At 55.3% G+C, this 23,924-nt stretch overlaps 1 protein-coding gene and 1 pseudogene across 2 annotated transcripts in view; one reads left to right on the forward strand and one right to left on the reverse strand.

Moving 5' to 3' along the window:
* Positions 1-3,273: 3,273 nt before the first annotated feature.
* LOC144481789 (perforin-1 pseudogene) overlaps positions 3,274-23,924 on the reverse strand; it is a 55,574-nt pseudogene continuing 34,923 nt past the window's right edge. Inside the window, exon 2 of the transcript XR_013495778.1 lies at positions 3,274-5,477. The product of XR_013495778.1 is annotated as a perforin-1 pseudogene (transcript). The remainder of the gene's footprint in view (positions 5,478-23,924) is intronic.
* The window catches only part of nfatc2ip (nuclear factor of activated T cells 2 interacting protein), a 146,924-nt gene continuing 129,944 nt past the window's right edge, over positions 6,945-23,924 (forward strand). Inside the window, exon 1 of the mRNA XM_078200922.1 lies at positions 6,945-6,956. Coding sequence (XP_078057048.1) covers positions 6,945-6,956 — 12 coding nt within the window. The remainder of the gene's footprint in view (positions 6,957-23,924) is intronic.

Genomic DNA, 23,924 nt, shown 5'->3' on the forward strand with positions numbered 1-23,924 from the left:
TGGAGCGATGTGTCAGAGAGCTCGGGGCAAAAGGCTGATTACCCTGCGTCCTGGAACTGTGCTGCTGAGGGCTCTTCGAGGAATGGGACGGAGAGGGTTAATGGGGGCCTGGAACAGAGAGGGTTACTCGAAACCTGGGACAAGAGAGGGTTCATCGAGGGGCTGGGATGTAGAGGGTTAGAAACATAGAAACTAGAAGCAGGAGGAGGCCATTCGGCCCTTCCAGTCTGCTCCCCCGTTCATTCCCATCATGTCCGATCATCCAATTCAATATCCTGATCCCCCCCTTCCCCCCCATATCCCTCCATCCCTTCAGCCCCAAGAGCGACATCTCATTCCTTCCTGAAACCACACAACGTTTTGTCCTCAACTACTTTCTGTGGGAGTGAATTCCACACATTCCCCACCCTCTGGGTGAAGACATTTCTCCCACCTCAGTCCCTAAAAGGTTCCCCCCTTATCCTCAAACTGTGACCCCCCCCTGGTTCTGGACTCCCCCCACCATCGGGAACATTCTGTCTGAATCTACCCTGTCGAACCCTGTTAGAATTTTATAAGTTTCTATCAGATCCCCTCTCACTCTTCCAAACTCCAGTGAATATAATCCTCACCCACTCAGTCTCTCCTCATGTGACAGACCCGCCATCCCAGGAATCAGCCTGGGAAACCCTCGCTGCGCTCCCTCTATAGCAAGGACATCCTTCCTCAGATAAGGAGACCAGAACTGCCCACAATACTCCAGGTGTGGCCTCACCAACGCCCTGTACAATTGCAGCAAAACCTCCCTATCCCTAAACTCCAATCCTCTCGCTCTGAAGGCCTACACACCATTTCCCTCTTCACTGCCCGCTGTCCCTGCGCGCTTACTCTCAGCGACTGATGCACCAGGACTCCAAGGTCTCACTGAGAATCCACCCTCTCTCAATTCACACCCATTCAGGGAATAATCTGCCTTCCTGTTATTGCTACCACAGTGGATAACCTCACAGTTATCCTGAATCACACCGACTCCCCCCGAATCAACCCCACCCCCCCCAAATAACACCCCCCCCCCCGAATAACACCCACCCCCCCCCACGAATCACACCCACCCCCCCCGAATCACACCCACCCCCCCCGAATCACACGCACCACCCCCGAATCACAGCGACCCCCTTCTCTACTCTGTGATGACGTACCAACATCTTTGGTCCGAAGTTGCCAACATCGGATTTAAATTAATTAGGTTCTTGGTATCCAAATGCCATGTTCACATTTGATTTGCTGAACTCACACTGGCTGCCCCAGCCCCAACGGAATCTCACTGCCCTCCCCACCCCCAATAGACCCAAAACCCTTCCAGTTACTCCCACCAGACTGTGGGAGGGTCAGTGCTGAGGGAGCGCCGCACTGTGGGAGGGTCAGTGCTGAGGGAGCGCCGCACTGTGGGAGGGTCAGTACTGAGGGAGCGCCGCACTGTGGGAGGGTCAGTGCTGAGGGAGCGCCGCACTGTGGGAGGGTCAGTGCTGAGGGAGCGCCGCACTGTGGGAGGGTCAGTGCTGAGGGAGCGCCGCACTGTGGGAGGGTCAGTGCTGAGGGAGCGCCGCACTGTGGGAGGGTCAGTGCTGAGGGAGCGCCGCACTGTGGGAGGGTCAGTGCTGAGGGAGCGCTGCACTGTGGGAGGGTCAGTGCTGAGGGAGCGCCGCGCTGTGGGAGGGTCAGTGCTGAGGGAGCGCCGCACTGTGGGAGGGTCAGTGCTGAGGGAGCGCCGCACTGTGGGAGGGTCAGTGCTGAGGGAACGCCGCACTGTGGGAGGGTCAGTGCTGAGGGTGCGCCATACTGTGGGAGGGTCAGTGCTGAGGGAGCGCCGCACTGTGGGAGGGTCAGTGTTGAAGGAGCGCCGCGCTCTGGGAGGGTCAGTGCTGAGGGAACGCCGCACTGTGGGAGGGTCAGTGCTGAGGGAGCGCCGCACTGTGGGAGTGTCAGTGCTGAGGGAGCGCCGCACTGTGGGAGGGTCAGTGCTGAGGGAGCGCCGCACTGTGGGAGGGTCAGTGCTGAGGGAGCGCCGCACTGTGGGAGGGTCAGTGCTGAGGGTGCGCCATACTGTGGGAGGGTCAGTGCAGAGGGAGCGCCGCACTGTGGGAGGGTCAGTGCTGAGGGAGCGCCGCACTGTGGGAGGGTCAGTGCTGAGGGAGCGCCGCACTGTGGGAGGGTCAGTGCTGAGGGAGCGCCGCACTGTGGGAGGGTCAGTGCTGAGGGAGCGCCGCACTGTGGGAGGGTCAGTGCTGAGGGAGCGCCGCACTGTGGGAGGGTCAGTGCTGAGGGAGCGCTGCACTGTGGGAGGTTCAGTGCTGAGGGAGCGCCGCACTGTGGGAGGGTCAGTGCTGAGGGAGCGCCGCACTGTGGGAGGGTCAGTGCTGAGAGAACACCGCACTGTGGGAGGGTCAGTGCTGAGGGAGCGCCGCACTGTGGGAGGGTCAGTGCTGAGGGAGCGCCGCACTGTGGGAGGGTCAGTGCTGAGGGAGCGCCGCACTGTGGGAGGGTCAGTGCTGAGGGAGCGCCGCACTGTGGGAGGGTCAGTGCTGAGGGAGCGCCGCACTGTGGGAGGGTCGGTGCTGAGGGAGTGCCGCACTGTGGGAGGGTCAGTGCTGAAGGAGCGCCGCACTGTGGGAGAGTCAGTGCTGAGGGTGCGCCGCACTGTGGGAGGGTCAGTGCTGAGGGAGCGCTGCACTGTGGGGGGGTCAGTGCTGAGGGAGCGCCGCACTGTGGGAGGGTCAGTGCTGAGGGCGCGCTGCACTGTGGGAGGGTCAGTGCTGAGGGAGCGCCGCACTGTGAGAGGGTCAGTGATGAGGGAGCACCGCACTGTGGGAGGGTCAGTGCTGAGGGAGTGCCGCACTGTGGGAGGGTCAGTGCTGAGGGAGCGCCGCACTGTGGGAGGGTCGGTGCTGAGGGAGCGCCGCACTGTGGGAGGGTCAGTGCTGAGGGGGTGCCGCACTGTGGGAGGGTCAGTGCTGAGGGAGCGCTGCACTGTGGGAGGGTCGGTGCTGAGGGGGTGCCGCACTGTGGGAGGGTCAGTGCTGATGTTACGTGACCCTTTCATTTGGGGGAGTTGTGTTCCACATGGAAAGGTCCCAGATTTAGAGTTTGTCTGATTTATGTCCCCGCTTTCGCTGATCCCTTCCTCCAATCATAAGTGAGTGAAAAAAGCTTTGTGCACCCACCGACCTCTCCAACTCAGCCTCAATGTGTCCCCCGAGCACCCCACACAGATTAATCACACGTCACAGGCTAAATGGTGCTCAATGGCATTTATTGGAAATTATAAAATTATACAGATGCAAGCGTAATTCAGCATGCCTTACATGTTTGTCGCTGCTCCACCTGGTGTGAGGAACCCCTTGCCTTATTGGAAATGATTCAAAGCATCTCTTTAGCGCAAAGCTTTTGCCGTCACTGCTGTGATCGGATGCCACGACTGGAATGCCGGTTGAGGGAGTTGGGGCGACTCAGGAACCCTCGAGCCCCTCCCATCAAATTGAGGGGCTGGTCCGTCGGGCAGGCTGGCGTTTCTGGTAAGCGAGGAGTGGGATTCTCCTGGAGGCAGGGTCGGGACGGAGCAGAGGGGAGCAGGGACGGGCATCTTCTGTGGGGAGGGGGGGGACAGGGAGAGAGGGGTGGGGAGGAGAGGACTGGGGGGGGGTGGGGTGAGGCACAAATGGGGACAGGGGCAAAACCCCGGATCTCAGGCCAGCAGGACCGAGGGGGGGGCCTCTTCCGCTGGAGGTGGAGTGGGGAAGATCGGGAGCAGGGTGAAATTGGCGGGTCCCAGGTTGGGGGTGAAGGCGGGGCCGTCAGGCCGGGGCATGTACTCCTGGCAGCTGGGACCCCCGAGGTGGGGGCCGCAGGTGAAGGTGTGGGAGTAGGTCACCTTGCCGTACTTGAGGTAACAGGTCTTCTGGTGGGTCCCGGAGAGGAGGGTCGCTGTGCACTCGCCCAGCAGGTCGTCCCTGGTGATGGAGTCGCTATCCCAGACCTGGATGGTTAATCTGAGTCCAATTCCTCCCTTGACCTCCCCCAAGTCCAGTCGGGTGTTCCAGTTGGGGTTGTTGTTGTTGGAGATGACCGAGGTCTGGGCTTTGGCCCGGCCGTACTTGACAATGACGTAGCCGTCCGTGCCACCTATGATGTCACCCCAGAGGTCGCGACCCTGCTTGACCGTCACCGAGAGCCTCCCGATGCCCTTCTCCTTGGGGCAGCACTGCCTATCCACTCGCGTGTCCCCCGCGCAATTGCAGGAGCAGTGCCTCCGGTCCCGCCGGAACGAGCCAGCGGGGCAGCGTGCGACCGCGCAGGTCTGTGCCAGGGTGTTGGCATTGATGTACTTGCTGATGTAGTCCCGTAGGATGGGGTAGCGGGCGTCATTGGCGGGTAGGAGGTGGTGGAGGGGCTTCAGGTCGTAACTCACCACGTCCGGCTGCGTGTTCAGAGTGTCCAACCAATGGGTGAAGGCCACCCCAGCTCTCGGGGAAAACATGTCAACCGACTTGATGGAGCCCCCGAACACTTCAGTCTCCCGGTCAGTGAACACTTGGCTCATGCTCTCTCGATGCGCCATCGAAGTGGCCAATGCCTTGCAGCGCTGATAGCCCACCGACACTCCTATGAATCCCACCTGGACACCGGCTTCAGTCGTGAGGCAGTCCTTTACCTCCTCGGCTGTGGCGCCGGAGGATACCGCCTTGCAGGTTTGAATGGCCGTCACCGCCCTGATACGCCCACCCAGGGTAACGTCCTGGATAAAGTGGGTGCCATAGGTTTGCACCAGCCTCCTGTACCTGGCATTGTTGTGGCCATTCCAGGTTTTCGGCAGGGCGGCCAGGGCTTGGGCAAACTCAGGACTCAGGCGTGGCTTGGTCTTCACCCGATACTGATATTTACGGCACAGGAACTCCTGGCTGGTGAAGCTGTAACGGTCCGACTTGGCCCGACTCGTGGTAAACTTGGTCAACCGGGATCTGGAACCGCCAACCATCCAGTTGACGCTGATGCCGGGCTTGGGGCTCACCTTGAGGTCCATCTTCCAGCCATTGGAGATCATCGAGGTGGCGGACTTCAGCAGCTCTGTGGCCGAGCGGTAGAGGTGGGTGGACATGGCATGCCGGCACTGCCGCTTGACCCTCCAGTCCACCAGCGAGACGGGCAGCCGCTGGCGCGCGCCAGAGAGCAGCTGGTTGCGGCAGAGTCTGCAGCTGCCATTCGGGTACCTCCAGGTGTTGACGTCGATCACGGAGGCCGTCTTGCTCTGCAGGGTCACCACGTCATAGCCGACGCCCGCCAGGCTGGCCCCCGGCACGTTGCGGGCATTGCGGCACTCCCCAGCACTGGCCGTGTTGCAGCCACCGGAGACTTTTCCCGCCAGGAGGCAGAGGAGGAGAAAGTGGGCGACCCAGAGTCTTGTGACTGGCACCATGGCATCGAGGGCACAGCTGCAGAAAAACCTGAGAAATGGAGAGAAGATTGTTAGAGCGAGCCTCACCTTCATTGGTCCCTTTTGAAGAAGGAATCTTTGAATGCTTGGCTGAGCTGCTAATTTGACCAAAACCTTCTGCTCAACAGGGGTTTTTGCCACAGCTATTAAGGGGAATCTGAAATTCATTTTGATTTGATAATGGGCTGTTAAGATAATTATGTTTTTGCCAATGGGTGGAGGGTGTGAGATCCTCTTTGTTTATTTTGACAGATTTATGAGCATCCCAATGTTATTGTCGGACTCGGGTGCTCAGGACACGCTTGTCAATGGGTAGGTGATAGGGTGTTAGTGAGTATGGGATGGTGTAGGGGAGTGACAGAGCAATGGGGAGTGATGGGGGGGACATTGGGAGTGAGGGGTTAAAAGCGAGAGAATGGTTTGAGTTTAGGGGGGGTGGTTATGGGGTAGGTATGGTAGGGGTAGTCCAGCAGAGTGAACAATGGGTAATGGGTTGTGAGGGCGGTTGTGTAGAGGTCTCTCTCCAGGAGCCAGGCAGGGGAGATTGGCTATTGGGGATTCAGGAACAACCGGGCTGTATGGAACCTATGAGGTGGGTTGAGGCTGTCGAGGGACCATGAGGTTGAAGGATGGGTTGTCCGGGGACCTGTAATGTAAGGGCAGTAACAGGGCAGTAAGGGGCTGTGGCGGGGTGAATGATGTATGTGTCGGAGGTGGGAGGGGGGATGGTGACGGTGGAACCTTTGATTTATTATTATCACGTGTATTGGGATACAGTGAAAAGTATTGTTTCTTGCGCACTGTACAGACAAAGCATACCGTTCATAGACTACAGAGGGGAGACGGGAAGGAGAGGGTGCAGAATGTAGTGTTACAGTCACAGCTAGGGTGTAGAGAAAGATCAACTTGATGCAAAGTACGTCCATTCAAAAGTCTGACAGCAGCAGGGAAGAAGCTGTTCTTGAGTCGGTCGGTCCGTGACCTCCGACTTCTGTATGATTTTTCCCGATGGAAGAAGGTGGAAGAGAGAATGTCCGGGGTGCGCGGGAGTCCTTGATTATGCCGGCTGCTTTTCCCCCGAGGCAGCGGGAAGTGTAGACGGAGTCAATGGATGGGAGGCTGGTTTGCGTGATGGGACTGGGCTACATTCACGACCCTTTGTAGTTCCTTGCGGTCTTGGGCAGAGCAGGAGCCCCAGACCAAGCTGTGATACACCCGGAAAGGATGCTTTCTATGGGGCATCTGTAAAGGTTGGTGAGAGTCATCGTGGACATGTCAAATTTCCTTCGCCTCCTGAGAAAGTAGAGGTGTTGGTGGGGCTTTCTTAACAATAGTGTCGGCGTGGGGGGGACCAGGACAGGTTGTTGGTGATCTGGACACCTAAAAATTTGAAACTTGGATCTGGGTCAGGAATGGGGCAGGGGGCATTGAGGGGCTGTGGTGGTAGGCCGGTATTAGCTGTAGAGGACATAGAGCGATGGCGGTTAAGGTAAGTGGGATGTGGGGGAAACAAAGCTGGAGTTAGGAGGCAGGGGTGGGTGTGGGGGGAGGGGATATGGAGGGGTGAGGTGGGATGCAGGGTGTTGATGGGGATAAAGAGAAGATGGAGCCTTTTGGAAGGTGAGGGGGTTACAGAGGTGAAGGATGGATGAAGGACTGTGGCACGAATGGGGGAGAGGCGGCTCCAATGTACACTCAATCAATGATCTGAACAGCTCATGAATCTGTCAAAATGAACAATGTCACTTTCTGCTTGATGGCTGGGACAACAACACTTGCACAGTTGAATACATTTGTGGGCTTGAAACTCAGCCAAGCATTCAAGGAAATGTTCCCAGGTTTCGTGGTCGGAAGTGGGAAAAGGGGTAGAAGTGAGTTGATGGGGGAAGTGGAGGTGAGGGGCAGGGAGTTTGAGTGGGAGTGCTGGGTGCATAAGTGGCTTGAGGAGCTTAGGGGTCAGGAGGAGATTGGAGTGAGCTCGATGAGGGCTGGGGGTTATGGTGCACATGACCACGAGGTGGGCATAAAAGATGAGATATCTGGTGAAAGAATGGAGGAGTGAGGTATTGTTCCTTGGCGGGTAAGAACAGCAGAGACCCCTGTTAAAGAGGGAAACTCTCCATCAGGCCCTCCCCTGTTAAAGAGGGAGTCCCTCCATCAGGGACTCCCTTGCTAAAGAGGGAGTCTCTCCATTAGGGACTCGCCTGTTAAAGAAGGAGACTCTCCGTCAGGGACCCCCTGTAAAAGAAGGAGTCTCTCCGTCAGGGACTCCCCTGTTAAAGAGGGAGTCTCTACGTCAGGGACCCCCTGTAAAAGAGGGAGTCTCTCCATTAGGGACCCCTGTAAAAGGAGTCTCTCTGTCAGGGAACCCTGTTAAAGAGGGAATCTCTCCGTCAGGGACTCCCCTGTTAAAGAGGGAGGTTCTCCGTCAGGGAACCCTGTTAAAGAGGGAATCTTTCCGTCAGGGACTCCCCTGTTAAAGAGGTAGTCTCTCAGTCAGGAACTTCCTTGTTAAAGAGGGAGTCTCTCCGTCAGGGACTACCCTGTTAAAGAGGGAGTCTCTATGTCACGGACCCTGTATTAAAGAGAGAGCCTCTCCATCAGGTACTCCCTTGTTAAAGAGGGAGTCTCTCTGCCAGGGACACCCCTGTCAAAGAGGGAGCCTCTCCGTCAGAGACTGCTGTTAAAGAGGGATTATTTCTGTCAGGGACCCCTGGAAAAAAATGAGTCTCTCCATCAGGGACTCCCTTGTTAAAGAGGGAGTCTCTCCATCAGGGACTCCCTTGTTAAAGAGGGAGTCTCTCCATCAGGGACACCCCTGTTAAAGAGAAAGTCTCTACGTCAGGGACTCCCTGTTAAAGAAGGAGTCTCTCCGTCCGGGATCCCTGTAAAAGGAGTCTCTCTGCCAGGGACTCCCCAGTCAAAGAGGGAGTCTCTCCGTCAGAGACTGCTATTAAAGAGGGATTTTTTCTGTCAGGGACCCCTGGAAAAGAAGGAGTCTCTCCATCAGGGACTCCCCTGTTAAAGAGGGAGTCTCTCCATCAGGGACACCCTTGCTATAGAGGGAGTCTCTCTGCCAGGGACTCCCCTGTTAAAGAGGGAGTCACTCTGTCACGGACCCCCTGTAAAAGAGAGAGTCTCTCCATCAGGGACTCCCCTGCTAAAGAGGGAGTCTATCCATCAGGGACTCGCCAGTTAAAGAAGGAGACTCTCCGTCAGGGACCCCCTGTAAAAGAAGGAGTCTCTCCATTAGGGACCCCTGTAAAAGGAGTCTCTCTGCCAGGGACTCCCCTGTTAAAGAGGGAGTCACTCTGTCACGGACCCCCTGTAAAAGAGAGAGTCTCTTCATCAGGGACTCCCCTGCTAAAGACGGAGTCTCTCTGTCACGGACCCCCTGTTAAAGAGGGAGTCTCTCCATCAGAGACTCCCTCGTTAAAGAGGGAGTCTCTCCGTCAGAGCCTGCTGTTAAAGAGGGATTCTTTCTGTCAGTGACCCCCAGAAAAGAAGGAGTCTCTCCATCAGGGACTCCCCTGTTAAAGAGGGAGTCTCTCCATCAGTGACAACCTTGCTAAAGAGGGAGTCTCTCCGTCAGGGACTCCCCTGTTACAGAGGGAGTCTCTCTGTCACGGACCCCCTGTAAAAGAGAGTCACTCCATCAGGGACACCCATGCTAAAGAGGGAGTCTCTCCGTCAGGGACTCCCCTGTTAAAGAGGGAGTCACTCTGTCACGGACCCCCTGTAAAAGAGAGAGTCTCTCCATCAGGGACTCCCCTGCTAAAGACGGAGTCTCTCTGTCACGGACCCCGTGTTAAAGAGGGAGACTCTCCATCAGGGACTCCCTCGTTAAAGAGGGAGTCTCTCCGTCAGGGACCCCCTGTTAAAGACAGTGTCTCACCATCAGGGACTCCCTTGTTAAAGAGGGAGTCTCTCTGCGAGGGACTCCCCTGTTAAAGAGGGAGTCTCTCTGTCACGGACTCCCCTGTCAAAGAGGGAGTCTCTCCGTCAGAGACTGCTGTTAAAGAGAAAGTCTCTCCATCAGGGACCACCCTGTTAAAGAGGGAGTCTCTCCGTCAGGGACTCCCTTGTTAAAGAGGGAGTCTCTCTGCCAGGGACTCCCCTGTCAAAGAGGGAGTCCCTCCGTCAGAGACTGCTGTTAAAGAGGGATTCTTTCTGTCAGGGACCCCTGGAAAAGAAGGAGTCTCTCCATCAGAGACTCTCCTGTTAAAGAGGGAGTCTCTACGTCAGGGACTCCCCTGTTAAAGAGGGAGTCTCTCCATCAGGGACTCCCCTGTTAAAGAGGGAGTCTCTCTGTCATGGACCCCCTGTAAAAAAGAGAGTCTCTCCATCAGGGACTCCCTTGTTAAAGAGGGAGTCTCTCTGCCAGGGGCTCCCCTGTCAAAGAGGGATCTCTCCGTCATGGACCCGCTGTAAAAGAAGGAGTCTCTCCATCAGGGACTCCCTGGTTAAAGAGGGAGTCTCTCTCTGCCAGGGACGCCCCTGTCAAAGAGGGAGTCTCTCCGTCAGAGACTGCTGTTAAAGAGGGAGTCTCTCTGTCAGGGACTCCCCTGTTAAAGAGGGAGTCTCTCTGTCAGGGACTGCTATTAAAGAGGGAGTCTCTCTGTCAGGGACTCCCCTGTTAAAGAGGGAGTCTCTCCATCAGAGACCCCCTGTTAAAGAGGCAGTCTCTCTGTCAAGGACCCCTGTAAAAGAAGGAGTCTCTCCATCAGGGACTCCCCTGTTAAAGAGAAAGTCTCTACGTCAGGGACTCCCTGTTAAAGAAGGAGTCTCTCCGTCCGGGATCCCTGTAAAAGGAGTCTCTCTGCCAGGGACTCCCCAGTCAAAGAGGGAGTCTCTCCGTCAGAGACTGCTATTAAAGAGGGATTTTTTCTGTCAGGGACCCCTGGAAAAGAAGGAGTCTCTCCATCAGGGACTCCCCTGTTAAAGAAGGAGTCTCTCCGTCAGGGACTCCCCTGTTACAGAGGGAGTCTCTCTGTCACGGACCCCCTGTTAAAGAGGGAGTCTCTCCATCAGGGTCTCCCCTGCTAAAGAGGGAGTCTCTCCATCAGGGACTCCCCTGTTAAAGAGAGAGTCCTTCCGGCACGGACCCCCTGTTAAAGAGGGAGTCTCTCCATCAGGGACTCCCTTGTTAAAGAGGGAGTCTCTCCGTCAGGGACTCCCCTCTTAAAGAGGGAATCTCTCCGTCAGGGACCCCTGTTAAAGAGGGAGTCTCTCCGTCAGGGACCCCTGTTAAAGAGGGAGTCTCTCTGTCAGGGACCCCTGTTAAAGGGGGAGTCTCTCCGTCAGGGACTCCCCTGTTAAAGAGGGAGTCTCTCCGTCAGGGACCCCTGTTAAAGAGGGAATCTCTCTGTCAGGGACTCCCCTGTTAAAGAGGGAATCTCTCCGTCAGGGACCCCTGTTAAAGAGGGAGTCTCTCTGTCAGGGACTCCCCTGTTAAAGAGGGAGTCTCTCCGTCAGGGACTCCCCTGTTAAAGAGGGAGTCTCTCCGTCAGGGACTCCTGTTAAAGAGGGAGTCTCTCTGTCAGGGACCCCTGTTAAAGAGGGAGTCTCTCCGTCAGGGACCCCTGTTAAAGAGGGAGTCTCTCCGTCAGGGACCCCTGTTAAAGAGGGAATCTCTCCGTCAGGGACACCCCTGTTAAAGAGGGAGTCTCTCCGTCAGGGACCCCTGTTAAAGAGGGAGTCTCTCCGTCAGGGACTCCTGTTAAAGAGGGAGTCTCTCTGTCAGGGACCCCTGTTAAAGAGGGAGTCTCTCCGTCAGGGACCCCTGATAAAGAGGGAGTCTCTCCGTCAGGGACTCCTGTTAAAGAGGGAGTCTCTCCGTCAGGGACCCCTGTTAAAGAGGGAGTCTCTCTGTCAGGGACCCCTGTTAAAGAGGGAGTCTCTCCGTCAGGGACTCCCCTGTTAAAGAGGGAGTCTCTCTGTCAGGGACCCCTGTTAAAGAGGGAGTCTCTCCGTCAGGGACTCCCCTGTTAAAGAGGGAGTCTCTCCATCAGGGACCCCTGTTAAAGAGGGAGTCTCTCCGTCAGGGACCCCTGTTAAAGAGGGAGTCTCTCTGTCAGGGACCCCTGTTAAAGAGGGAGTCTCTCCGTCAGGGACTCCCCTGTTAAAGAGGGAGTCTCTCCGTCAGGGATCCCTGTTAAAGAGGGAGTCTCTCCGTCAGGGACCCCTGTTAAAGAGGGAATCTCTCCGTCAGGGACCCCTGTTAAAGAGGGAGTCTCTCCGTCAGGGACTCCTGTTAAAGAGGGAGTCTCTCTGTCAGAGACCCCTGTTAAAGAGGGAATCTCTCCGTCAGGGACCCCTGTTAAAGAGGGAGTCTCTCCGTCAGGGACTCCTGTTAAAGAGGGAGTCTGTCCGTCAGGGACTCCTGTTAAAGAGGGAGTCTCTCCATCAGGGACTCCCCTGTTAAAGAGGGAGTCTCTCCGTCAGGGACCCCTGTTAAAGAGGGAGTCTCTCCATCAGGGCCTCCCCTGTTAAAGAGGGAGTCTCTCTGTCAGGGACTGCTCTGTTAAAGAGGGAGTCTCTCCGTCAGGGACTCCTGTTAAAGAGGGACTCTCTCCATCAGGGACTCCTGTTAAAGAGGGAATCTCTCCGTCAGGGACTCCTGTTAAAGAGGGAATCTCTCTGTCTGGGACTCCCCAGTTAAAGAGGGAGTCTCTCCATTAGGGACTCCTGTTAAAGAGGGAGTCTCTCCGTCAGGGACTGCTGTGAAAGAGGGAGCCTCTCCATCAGGGACTCCTGTTAAAGAGGGAGTCTCTCTGACAGGGACTCCCCTGTTAAAGAGGGAGTCTCTCCATCAGAGACTCCCTCGTTAAAGAGGGAGTCTCTCCGTCAGAGCCTGCTGTTAAAGAGGGATTCTTTCTGTCAGTGACCCCCAGAAAAGAAGGAGTCTCTCCATCAGGGACTCCCCTGTTAAAGAGGGAGTCTCTCCATCAGTGACAACCTTGCTAAAGAGGGAGTCTCTCCGTCAGGGACTCCCCTGTTACAGAGGGAGTCTCTCTGTCACGGACCCCCTGTAAAAGAGAGTCACTCCATCAGGGACACCCATGCTAAAGAGGGAGTCTCTCCGTCAGGGACTCCCCTGTTAAAGAGGGAGTCACTCTGTCACGGACCCCCTGTAAAAGAGAGAGTCTCTCCATCAGGGACTCCCCTGCTAAAGACGGAGTCTCTCTGTCACGGACCCCGTGTTAAAGAGGGAGACTCTCCATCAGGGACTCCCTCGTTAAAGAGAGAGTCTCTCCATCAGGGACTCCCCTGCTAAAGACGGAGTCTCTCTGTCACGGACCCCGTGTTAAAGAGGGAGACTCTCCATCAGGGACTCCCTCGTTAAAGAGGGAGACTCTCCATCAGGGACTCCCTCGTTAAAGAGGGAGTCTCTCCGTCAGGGACCCCCTGTTAAAGACAGTGTCTCACCATCAGGGACTCCCTTGTTAAAGAGGGAGTCTCTCTGCGAGGGACTCCCCTGTTAAAGAGGGAGTCTCTCTGTCACGGACTCCCCTGTCAAAGAGGGAGTCTCTCCGTCAGAGACTGCTGTTAAAGAGAAAGTCTCTCCATCAGGGACCACCCTGTTAAAGAGGGAGTCTCTCCGTCAGGGACTCCCTTGTTAAAGAGGGAGTCTCTCTGCCAGGGACTCCCCTGTCAAAGAGGGAGTCCCTCCGTCAGAGACTGCTGTTAAAGAGGGATTCTTTCTGTCAGGGACCCCTGGAAAAGAAGGAGTCTCTCCATCAGAGACTCTCCTGTTAAAGAGGGAGTCTCTACGTCAGGGACTCCCCTGTTAAAGAGGGAGTCTCTCCATCAGGGACTCCCCTGTTAAAGAGGGAGTCTCTCTGTCATGGACCCCCTGTAAAAAAGAGAGTCTCTCCATCAGGGACTCCCTTGTTAAAGAGGGAGTCTCTCTGCCAGGGGCTCCCCTGTCAAAGAGGGATCTCTCCGTCATGGACCCGCTGTAAAAGAAGGAGTCTCTCCATCAGGGACTCCCTGGTTAAAGAGGGAGTCTCTCTCTGCCAGGGACGCCCCTGTCAAAGAGGGAGTCTCTCCGTCAGAGACTGCTGTTAAAGAGGGAGTCTCTCTGTCAGGGACTCCCCTGTTAAAGAGGGAGTCTCTCTGTCAGGGACTGCTATTAAAGAGGGAGTCTCTCTGTCAGGGACTCCCCTGTTAAAGAGGGAGTCTCTCCATCAGAGACCCCTGTTAAAGAGGGTGTCTCTCTGTCACGGACGCCCTGTAAAAGAGAGAGTCTCTCCATCAGGGACTCCCCTGCTAAAGACGGAGTCTCTCTGTCACGGACCCCCTTTTAAAGAGGGAGTCTCTCCATCATGGACCCCCTGTTAAAGAGGCAGTCTCTCTGTCAGGGACCCCTGTAAAAGAAGGAGTCTCTCCATCAGGGACTCCCCTGTTAAAGAGAAAGTCTCTACGTCAGGGACTCCCTGTTAAAGAAGGAGTCTCTCCGTCCGGGATCCCTGTAAAAGGAGTCTCTCTGCCAGGGACTCCCCAGTCAAAGAGGGAGTCTCTCCGTCAGAGACTGCTATTAAAGAGGGATTTTTTCTGTCAGGGACCCCTGGAAAAGAAGGAGTCTCTCCATCAGGGACTCCCCTGTTAAAGAAGGAGTCTCTCCGTCAGGGACTCCCCTGTTACAGAGGGAGTCTCTCTGTCACGGACCCCCTGTTAAAGAGGGAGTCTCTCCATCAGGGTCTCCCCTGCTAAAGAGGGAGTCTCTCCATCAGGGACTCCCCTGTTAAAGAGAGAGTCCTTCCGGCACGGACCCCCTGTTAAAGAGGGAGTCTCTCCATCAGGGACTCCCTTGTTAAAGAGGGAGTCTCTCCGTCAGGGACTCCCCTCTTAAAGAGGGAATCTCTCCGTCAGGGACCCCTGTTAAAGAGGGAGTCTCTCCGTCAGGGACCCCTGTTAAAGAGGGAGTCTCTCTGTCAGGGACCCCTGTTAAAGGGGGAGTCTCTCCGTCAGGGACTCCCCTGTTAAAGAGGGAGTCTCTCCGTCAGGGACCCCTGTTAAAGAGGGAATCTCTCTGTCAGGGACTCCCCTGTTAAAGAGGGAATCTCTCCGTCAGGGACCCCTGTTAAAGAGGGAGTCTCTCTGTCAGGGACTCCCCTGTTAAAGAGGGAGTCTCTCCGTCAGGGACTCCCCTGTTAAAGAGGGAGTCTCTCCGTCAGGGACTCCTGTTAAAGAGGGAGTCTCTCTGTCAGGGACCCCTGTTAAAGAGGGAGTCTCTCCGTCAGGGACCCCTGTTAAAGAGGGAGTCTCTCCGTCAGGGACCCCTGTTAAAGAGGGAATCTCTCCGTCAGGGACACCCCTGTTAAAGAGGGAATCTCTCCGTCAGGGACCCCTGATAAAGAGGGAGTCTCTCCGTCAGGGACTCCTGTTAAAGAGGGAGTCTCTCCGTCAGGGACCCCTGTTAAAGAGGGAGTCTCTCCGTCAGGGACTCCTGTTAAAGAGGGAATCTCTCCGTCAGGGACACCCCTGTTAAAGAGGGAATCTCTCCGTCAGGGACACCCCTGTTAAAGAGGGAATCTCTCCGTCAGGGACTCCCCTGTTAAAGAGGGAGTCTCTCTGTCAGGGACCCCTGTTAAAGAGGGAGTCTCTCCGTCAGGGACTCCTGTTAAAGAGGGAATCTCTCCGTCAGGGACACCCCTGTTAAAGAGGGAATCTCTCCGTCAGGGACACCCCTGTTAAAGAGGGAATCTCTCCGTCAGGGACACCCCTGTTAAAGAGGGAATCTCTCCGTCAGGGACTCCCCTGTTAAAGAGGGAGTCTCTCTGTCAGGGACCCCTGTTAAAGAGGGAGTCTCTCCGTCAGGGACTCCCCTGTTAAAGAGGGAGTCTCTCTGTCAGGGACCCCTGTTAAAGAGGGAATCTCTCCGTCAGGGACACCCCTGTTAAAGAGGGAATCTCTCCGTCAGGGACCCCTGATAAAGAGGGAGTCTCTCCGTCAGGGACTCCTGTTAAAGAGGGAGTCTCTCCGTCAGGGACCCCTGTTAAAGAGGGAGTCTCTCCGTCAGGGACTCCTGTTAAAGAGGGAATCTCTCCGTCAGGGACACCCCTGTTAAAGAGGGAATCTCTCCGTCAGGGACACCCCTGTTAAAGAGGGAATCTCTCCGTCAGGGACTCCCCTGTTAAAGAGGGAGTCTCTCTGTCAGGGACCCCTGTTAAAGAGGGAGTCTCTCCGTCAGGGACTCCTGTTAAAGAGGGAATCTCTCCGTCAGGGACACCCCTGTTAAAGAGGGAATCTCTCCGTCAGGGACACCCCTGTTAAAGAGGGAATCTCTCCGTCAGGGACACCCCTGTTAAAGAGGGAATCTCTCCGTCAGGGACTCCCCTGTTAAAGAGGGAGTCTCTCTGTCAGGGACCCCTGTTAAAGAGGGAGTCTCTCCGTCAGGGACTCCCCTGTTAAAGAGGGAGTCTCTCTGTCAGGGACCCCTGTTAAAGAGGGAGTCTCTCCGTCAGGGACTCCCCTGTTAAAGAGGGAGTCTCTCCATCAGGGACCCCTGTTAAAGAGGGAGTCTCTCCGTCAGGGACCCCTGTTAAAGAGGGAGTCTCTCCGTCAGGGACCCCTGTTAAAGAGGGAGTCTCTCCGTCAGGGACTCCTGTTAAAGAGGGAGTCTCTCTGTCAGGGACCCCTGTTAAAGAGGGAGTCTCTCTGTCAGGGACCCCTGTTAAAGAGGGAGTCTCTCCGTCAGGGATCCCTGTTAAAGAGGGAGTCTCTCCGTCAGGGACCCCTGTTAAAGAGGGAGTCTCTCCGTCAGGGACTCCTGTTAAAGAGGGAGTCTCTCCGTCAGGGACCCCTGTTAAAGAGGGAATCTCTCCGTCAGGGACCCCTGTTAAAGAGGGAGTCTCTCCGTCAGGGACACCCCTGTTAAAGAGGGAGTCTCTCCGTCAGGGACTCCTGTTAAAGAGGGAATCTCTCCGTCAGGGACACCCCTGTTAAAGAGGGAATCTCTCCGTCAGGGACCCCTGTTAAAGAGGGAGTCTCTCCGTCAGGGACTCCTGTTAAAGAGGGAGTCTCTCTGTCAGAGACCCCTGTTAAAGAGGGAATCTCTCCGTCAGGGACCCCTGTTAAAGAGGGAGTCTCTCCGTCAGGGACTCCTGTTAAAGAGGGAGTCTGTCCGTCAGGGACTCCTGTTAAAGAGGGAGTCTCTCCATCAGGGACTCCCCTGTTAAAGAGGGAGTCTCTCCGTCAGGGACCCCTGTTAAAGAGGGAGTCTCTCCATCAGGGCCTCCCCTGTTAAAGAGGGAGTCTCTCTGTCAGGGACTGCTCTGTTAAAGAGGGAGTCTCTCCGTCAGGGACTCCTGTTAAAGAGGGACTCTCTCCATCAGGGACTCCTGTTAAAGAGGGAATCTCTCCGTCAGGGACTCCTGTTAAAGAGGGAATCTCTCTGTCTGGGACTCCCCAGTTAAAGAGGGAGTCTCTCCATTAGGGACTCCTGTTAAAGAGGGAGTCTCTCCGTCAGGGACTGCTGTGAAAGAGGGAGCCTCTCCATCAGGGACTCCTGTTAAAGAGGGAGTCTCTCTGACAGGGACTCCCCTGTTAAAGAGGGAGTCTCTCCATCAGAGACTCCCTCGTTAAAGAGGGAGTCTCTCCGTCAGAGCCTGCTGTTAAAGAGGGATTCTTTCTGTCAGTGACCCCCAGAAAAGAAGGAGTCTCTCCATCAGGGACTCCCCTGTTAAAGAGGGAGTCTCTCCATCAGTGACAACCTTGCTAAAGAGGGAGTCTCTCCGTCAGGGACTCCCCTGTTACAGAGGGAGTCTCTCTGTCACGGACCCCCTGTAAAAGAGAGTCACTCCATCAGGGACACCCATGCTAAAGAGGGAGTCTCTCCGTCAGGGACTCCCCTGTTAAAGAGGGAGTCACTCTGTCACGGACCCCCTGTAAAAGAGAGAGTCTCTCCATCAGGGACTCCCCTGCTAAAGACGGAGTCTCTCTGTCACGGACCCCGTGTTAAAGAGGGAGTCTCTCCGTCAGGGACCCCCTGTTAAAGACAGTGTCTCACCATCAGGGACTCCCTTGTTAAAGAGGGAGTCTCTCTGCGAGGGACTCCCCTGTTAAAGAGGGAGTCTCTCTGTCACGGACTCCCCTGTCAAAGAGGGAGTCTCTCCGTCAGAGACTGCTGTTAAAGAGAAAGTCTCTCCATCAGGGACCACCCTGTTAAAGAGGGAGTCTCTCCGTCAGGGACTCCCTTGTTAAAGAGGGAGTCTCTCTGCCAGGGACTCCCCTGTCAAAGAGGGAGTCCCTCCGTCAGAGACTGCTGTTAAAGAGGGATTCTTTCTGTCAGGGACCCCTGGAAAAGAAGGAGTCTCTCCATCAGAGACTCTCCTGTTAAAGAGGGAGTCTCTACGTCAGGGACTCCCCTGTTAAAGAGGGAGTCTCTCCATCAGGGACTCCCCTGTTAAAGAGGGAGTCTCTCTGTCAGGGACTCACTTGTTCAAGAGGGAGTTTCTCCATCAGGGACTCCCCTGTTAAAGAGGGAGTCTCTCTGCCAGGGGCTCCCCTGTCAAAGAGGGATCTCTCCGTCATGGACCCGCTGTAAAAGAAGGAGTCTCTCCATCAGGGACTCCCTGGTTAAAGAGGGAGTCTCTCTCTGCCAGGGACGCCCCTGTCAAAGAGGGAGTCTCTCCGTCAGAGACTGCTGTTAAAGAGGGAGTCTCTCTGTCAGGGACTCCCCTGTTAAAGAGGGAGTCTCTCTGTCAGGGACTGCTATTAAAGAGGGAGTCTCTCTGTCAGGGACTCCCCTGTTAAAGAGGGAGTCTCTCCATCAGAGACCCCTGTTAAAGAGGGTGTCTCTCTGTCACGGACGCCCTGTAAAAGAGAGAGTCTCTCCATCAGGGACTCCCCTGCTAAAGACGGAGTCTCTCTGTCACGGACCCCCTGTTAAAGAGGCAGTCTCTCTGTCAGGGACTCCCTTGCTAAACAGGGAGTCTCTCCGTCAGGGACTCCCCTGTTAAAGAGGGACTCTCTCCATCATGGACCCCCTGTTAAAGAGGCAGTCTCTCTGTCAGGGACCCCTGTAAAAGAAGGAGTCTCTCCATCAGGGACTCCCCTGTTAAAGAGAAAGTCTCTACGTCAGGGACTCCCTGTTAAAGAAGGAGTCTCTCCGTCCGGGATCCCTGTAAAAGGAGTCTCTCTGCCAGGGACTCCCCAGTCAAAGAGGGAGTCTCTCCGTCAGAGACTGCTATTAAAGAGGGATTTTTTCTGTCAGGGACCCCTGGAAAAGAAGGAGTCTCTCCATCAGGGACTCCCCTGTTAAAGAAGGAGTCTCTCCGTCAGGGACTCCCCTGTTACAGAGGGAGTCTCTCTGTCACGGAACCCCTGTTAAAGAGGGAGTCTCTCCATCAGGGTCTCCCCTGCTAAAGAGGGAGTCTCTCCATCAGGGACTCCCCTGTTAAAGAGAGAGTCCTTCCGGCACGGACCCCCTGTTAAAGAGGGAGTCTCTCCATCAGGGACTCCCTTGTTAAAGAGGGAGTCTCTCCGTCAGGGACTCCCCTCTTAAAGAGGGAATCTCTCCGTCAGGGACCCCTGTTAAAGAGGGAGTCTCTCCGTCAGGGACCCCTGTTAAAGAGGGAGTCTCTCTGTCAGGGACCCCTGTTAAAGGGGGAGTCTCTCCGTCAGGGACTCCCCTGTTAAAGAGGGAGTCTCTCCGTCAGGGACCCCTGTTAAAGAGGGAATCTCTCTGTCAGGGACTCCCCTGTTAAAGAGGGAATCTCTCCGTCAGGGACCCCTGTTAAAGAGGGAGTCTCTCTGTCAGGGACTCCCCTGTTAAAGAGGGAGTCTCTCCGTCAGGGACTCCCCTGTTAAAGAGGGAGTCTCTCCGTCAGGGACTCCTGTTAAAGAGGGAGTCTCTCTGTCAGGGACCCCTGTTAAAGAGGGAGTCTCTCCGTCAGGGACCCCTGTTAAAGAGGGAGTCTCTCCGTCAGGGACCCCTGTTAAAGAGGGAATCTCTCCGTCAGGGACACCCCTGTTAAAGAGGGAATCTCTCCGTCAGGGACCCCTGTTAAAGAGGGAGTCTCTCCGTCAGGGACTCCCCTGTTAAAGAGGGAGTCTCTCTGTCAGGGACCCCTGTTAAAGAGGGAGTCTCTCCGTCAGGGACTCCCCTGTTAAAGAGGGAGTCTCTCCATCAGGGACCCCTGTTAAAGAGGGAGTCTCTCCGTCAGGGACCCCTGTTAAAGAGGGAGTCTCTCTGTCAGGGACCCCTGTTAAAGAGGGAGTCTCTCCGTCAGGGACTCCCCTGTTAAAGAGGGAGTCTCTCCGTCAGGGATCCCTGTTAAAGAGGGAGTCTCTCCGTCAGGGACCCCTGTTAAAGAGGGAATCTCTCCGTCAGGGACCCCTGTTAAAGAGGGAGTCTCTCCGTCAGGGACTCCTGTTAAAGAGGGAATCTCTCCGTCAGGGACACCCCTGTTAAAGAGGGAATCTCTCCGTCAGGGACCCCTGTTAAAGAGGGAGTCTCTCCGTCAGGGACTCCTGTTAAAGAGGGAGTCTCTCTGTCAGAGACCCCTGTTAAAGAGGGAATCTCTCCGTCAGGGACCCCTGTTAAAGAGGGAGTCTCTCCGTCAGGGACTCCTGTTAAAGAGGGAGTCTCTCCGTCAGGGACCCCTGTTAAAGAGGGAGTCTCTCTGTCTGGGACTCCCCTGTTAAAATGGGAGTCTCTCCAGCAGGGACTCCTGTTAAAGAGGGAGTCTCTCTATCAGAGACCCCTGTTAAAGAGGGAGTCACTCCGTCAGGGACTCCCCTGATAAAGAGGGAGACTCTCTGTCATGGACCCCCTGTATAAGAAGGAGTCTCTCCATCAGGGACTCCTTTGTTAAAGAGGGAGTCTCTCCGCCAGGGACTCCCCTGTCAAAGAGGGAGACTCTCCGTCATGGATCCGCTGTAAAAGAAGGAGTCTCTCCATCAGGGACTCCCCTGTTAAAGAGGGAGTCTCTCCGTCAGGACTCCCTGTTAAAGAAGGAGTCTCTCCGTCCGGGATCCCTGTAAAAGGAGTCTCTCTGTCAGGGAACCCTGTTAAAGAGGGAATCTCTGTGTCAGGGAGTCCCCTGTTAATGAGGGAGCCTCTCAGTCAGGAACTCCCTTGTTAAAGAGGGAGTCTCTCTGTCAGGGACTCTCCTGTTAAAGAGGGAGTCTCTCCGTCATGAACCCCCTGTTAAAGAGAGAGTCTCTCCATCAGGGACTCCCTTGTTAAAGAGGGAGTCTCTCTGCCAGGGACTCCCCAGTCAAAGAGGGAGTCTCTCTGTCAGAGGCTGCTATTAAAGAGGGATTTTTTCTGTCAGGGACCTCTGGAAAAGAAGGAGTCTCTCCATCAGGGACTCCCCTGTTAAAGAGGGAGTCTCTCCGTCAGGGACTCCCCTGTTACAGAGGGAGTCTCTCTGTCACGGACCCCCTGTAAAAGAGAGAGTCTCTCCATCAGGGACACCCATGCAAAAGAGGGAGTCTCTCCGTCAGGGACTCCCCTGTCAAAGAGAGAGTCTCTCCGTCAGGTACTCCCCTGTTAAAGAGGGAGTATCTCTGTCACGGACCCCCTGTTAAAGAGGGAGTCTCCCATCAGAGACTCCCCTGTTAAAGAGAGAGTCCTTCCGTCACGGACCCCCTGTTAAAGAGCGAGTCTCTCCGTCAGGGACTCCCTTGTTAAAGAGAGAGTCTCTCCGTCAGGGACTCCCCTGTTAAAGAGGGAGTATCTCTGTCCCGGACCCCCTGTTAAAGAGGGAGTCTCTCTGTCAGGGACTCCCTTGTTAAAGAGGGGGTCTCTCCATCAGGGACTCCCCAGCTAAAGAGGGAGTCTCTCCGTCAGGGACTCCCCTGTAAAAGAGTGACTCTCTCCATCACGGACACCCTGTTAAAGAGGGAGTCTCTCTGTCATGGACCCCCTGTTAAAGAGGGAGTCTCTCCATCAGGGTCTCCCCTGCTAAAGAGGGAGACCCTCCGTCACGGACCCCCTGTTAAAGAGGGAGTCTCTCCGTCAGGGACTCCGATGTAAAAGAGGGACTCTCTCCGTCAGAGACTGCTGTTAAAGAGGATTCTTTCTGTCAAGGGACCCCTGTAAAAGAAGGAGTCTCTCCACCAGGGACTCCCCTATTAAAGAGGCAGTCTCGCTTTCACGGACCCCCTGTAAAAGAAGGAGTCTCTCCATTAGGGACCCCTGTTAAAGAGGGAGCCTCTCCATCAGGGACTCCTGTTAAAGAGGGAATCTCTCCGTCAGGGACTCCTGTTGAAGAGGGAATCTCTCCATCAGGGACTCCCGTTAAAGAGGGAGTCTCTCCGTCAGGACCCCCTGTAAACGAAGGAGTCTCGCCATCAGGGACTCCCTTGTTAAAGAGGGAGTCTCTCCGCCAGGGGCTCCCCTGTCAAAGAGGGATCTCTCCGTCATGGACCCGCTGTAAAAGAAGGAGTCTCTCCATCAGGGACTCCCTGGTTAAAGAGGGAGTCTCTCTCTGCCAGGGGCGCCCCTGTCAAAGAGGGAGTCTCTCCGTCAGAGACTGCTGTTAAAGAGGGAGTCTCTCTGTCAGGGACTCCCCTGTTAAAGAGGGAGTCTCTCTGTCAGGGACTGCTATTAAAGAGGGAGTCTCTCTGTCAGGGACTCCCCTGTTAAAGAGGGAGTCTCTCCATCAGAGACCCCTGTTAAAGAGGGAGTCTCTCCATCAGGGACTCCTGTTAAAGAGGGAGTCTCTCTATCAGAGACCCCTGTTAAAGAGGGAGTCTCTCCGTCAGGGACTCCCCTGATAAAGAGGGAGACTCTCTGTCATGGACCCCCTGTATTAGAAGGAGTCTCTCCATCAGAGACTCCCTGGTTAAAGAGGGAGTCTCTCTGCCAGGGACTCCCCTGTTAAAGAGGGAGTCTCTCCATCAGGGACCACTGTAAAAGAAGGAGTCTCTCCATCCGGGACTCCCTGGTTAAAAAGGGAGTCTCTCTGCCAGGGACTCCCCTGTCAAAGATGGAGTCTCTCCATCAGAGACTGCTGTTAAAGAGGGATTCTTTTTTTCAGGGACCCCTGTTAAATAGGGAGTCTCTCCATGAGGGACTCCTGTTAAAGAGGGAGTCTCTCTGTCAGGGACTCCCCTGTTAAAGAGGGAGTCTCTCCGCCAGGGACTCCCTGTGAAAGAGGGAATCTCTCCGTCAGGGACTCCCCTGTTAAAGAGGGAGTCTCTCCGTCAGGGACCCCCTGTTAAAGAGGGCGTCTCTCTGTCAGGGACTGCTGTTAAAGAGGGAGTCTCTCTGTCAGGGACTCCCCTGTTAAAGAGGGAGTCTCTCCATCAGGGACTCCTGTTAAAGAGAGAGTCTCTCTGTCAGAGACCCCTGTTAAAGAGGGAGTCTCTCCATCAGGGACTCCCTGGTTTAAGAGGGAGTCTCTCTGCCAGGGACTCCCCTGTTAAAGAGGGAGTCTCTCCATCAGGGACTCCCCTGGAAAAGAGGGAGTCTCTCCGTCAGGGACTCCCTGGTTTAAGAGGGAGTCTCTCTGTCAGGGACCCCTGTTAAAGAGGGAGTCTCTCCGTCAGGGACCCCTGTTAAAGAGGGAGTCTCTCCGTCAGGGACTACCCTGTTAAAGAGGGAGTCTCTCTGTCACGGACTCCCCTGTTAAAGAGGGAGTCTCTCCATCTGGGGCTCCCCTGTTAAAGAGGGAGTCTCTCCATCTGGGGCTCCCCTGTTAAAGAGGGAGTCTCTCCGTCAGGGACTCCCTTGTAAAAGAAGGAGACTCTCCGTCAGGGACCCCTGGAAAAGAGGGAGTCTCTCCGTCAGGGACTCCTGTTAAAGAGGGAATCTCTCCGTCAGGGACCCCTGGAAAAGAGGGAGTCTCTCCGTCAGGGACTCCTGTTAAAGAGGGAATCTCTCCATCAGGGACTCCTGTTAAAGAGGGTGTCTGTGTCAGAGACCCCTGTCAAAGATGGAGTCTCTCCATCAGAGACTGCTGTTGAAGAGGGATTCTTTCTGTCAGGGACCCCTGTAAAAGAAGGAGTCTCTCCATCAGGGACTCCCCTGTTAAAGGGGGAGTCTCTCCGTCAGGGACTCCCCTGTTAAAGAGGGAGTGTCTCCATCAGGGACCCCTGTTAAAGAGGGAGTCTCTCTGTCAGAGACTGCTGTTAAAGAGGGAGTCTCTCCATCATGAATCCCTTTTAACGAGAGAGTAACTCTGTCAGGGGAGTCCCTGATGGAGAGACTCCCTCTTTAACAAGGGAGTCCCTGATGGAGAGACTCCCTCTTTAACAGGGGTCCCTGACTGAAAGAATCCCTCTTTAACAGCAGTCTCTGACAGAGAGATTCCCTGTTAATGAGGTTTAAAGTTCTGTCCAACATTTCCTGAAGTGGATGCAGAAATGTAGATTGTTCAATTTGACAGATTTATGAGTGTCTTTGCTGTGTTTCCATACGATCCACCATTTTGGAACATCAGAGATACTGGGTGATATAGTATTCGTGGGTACAAGGGTATGACGGGGTCCGAGTGCGATA

The sequence above is a fragment of the Mustelus asterias genome, chromosome 32 (assembly GCF_964213995.1).
Source record: "Mustelus asterias chromosome 32, sMusAst1.hap1.1, whole genome shotgun sequence".
NCBI lineage: Eukaryota > Metazoa > Chordata > Chondrichthyes > Carcharhiniformes > Triakidae > Mustelus > Mustelus asterias.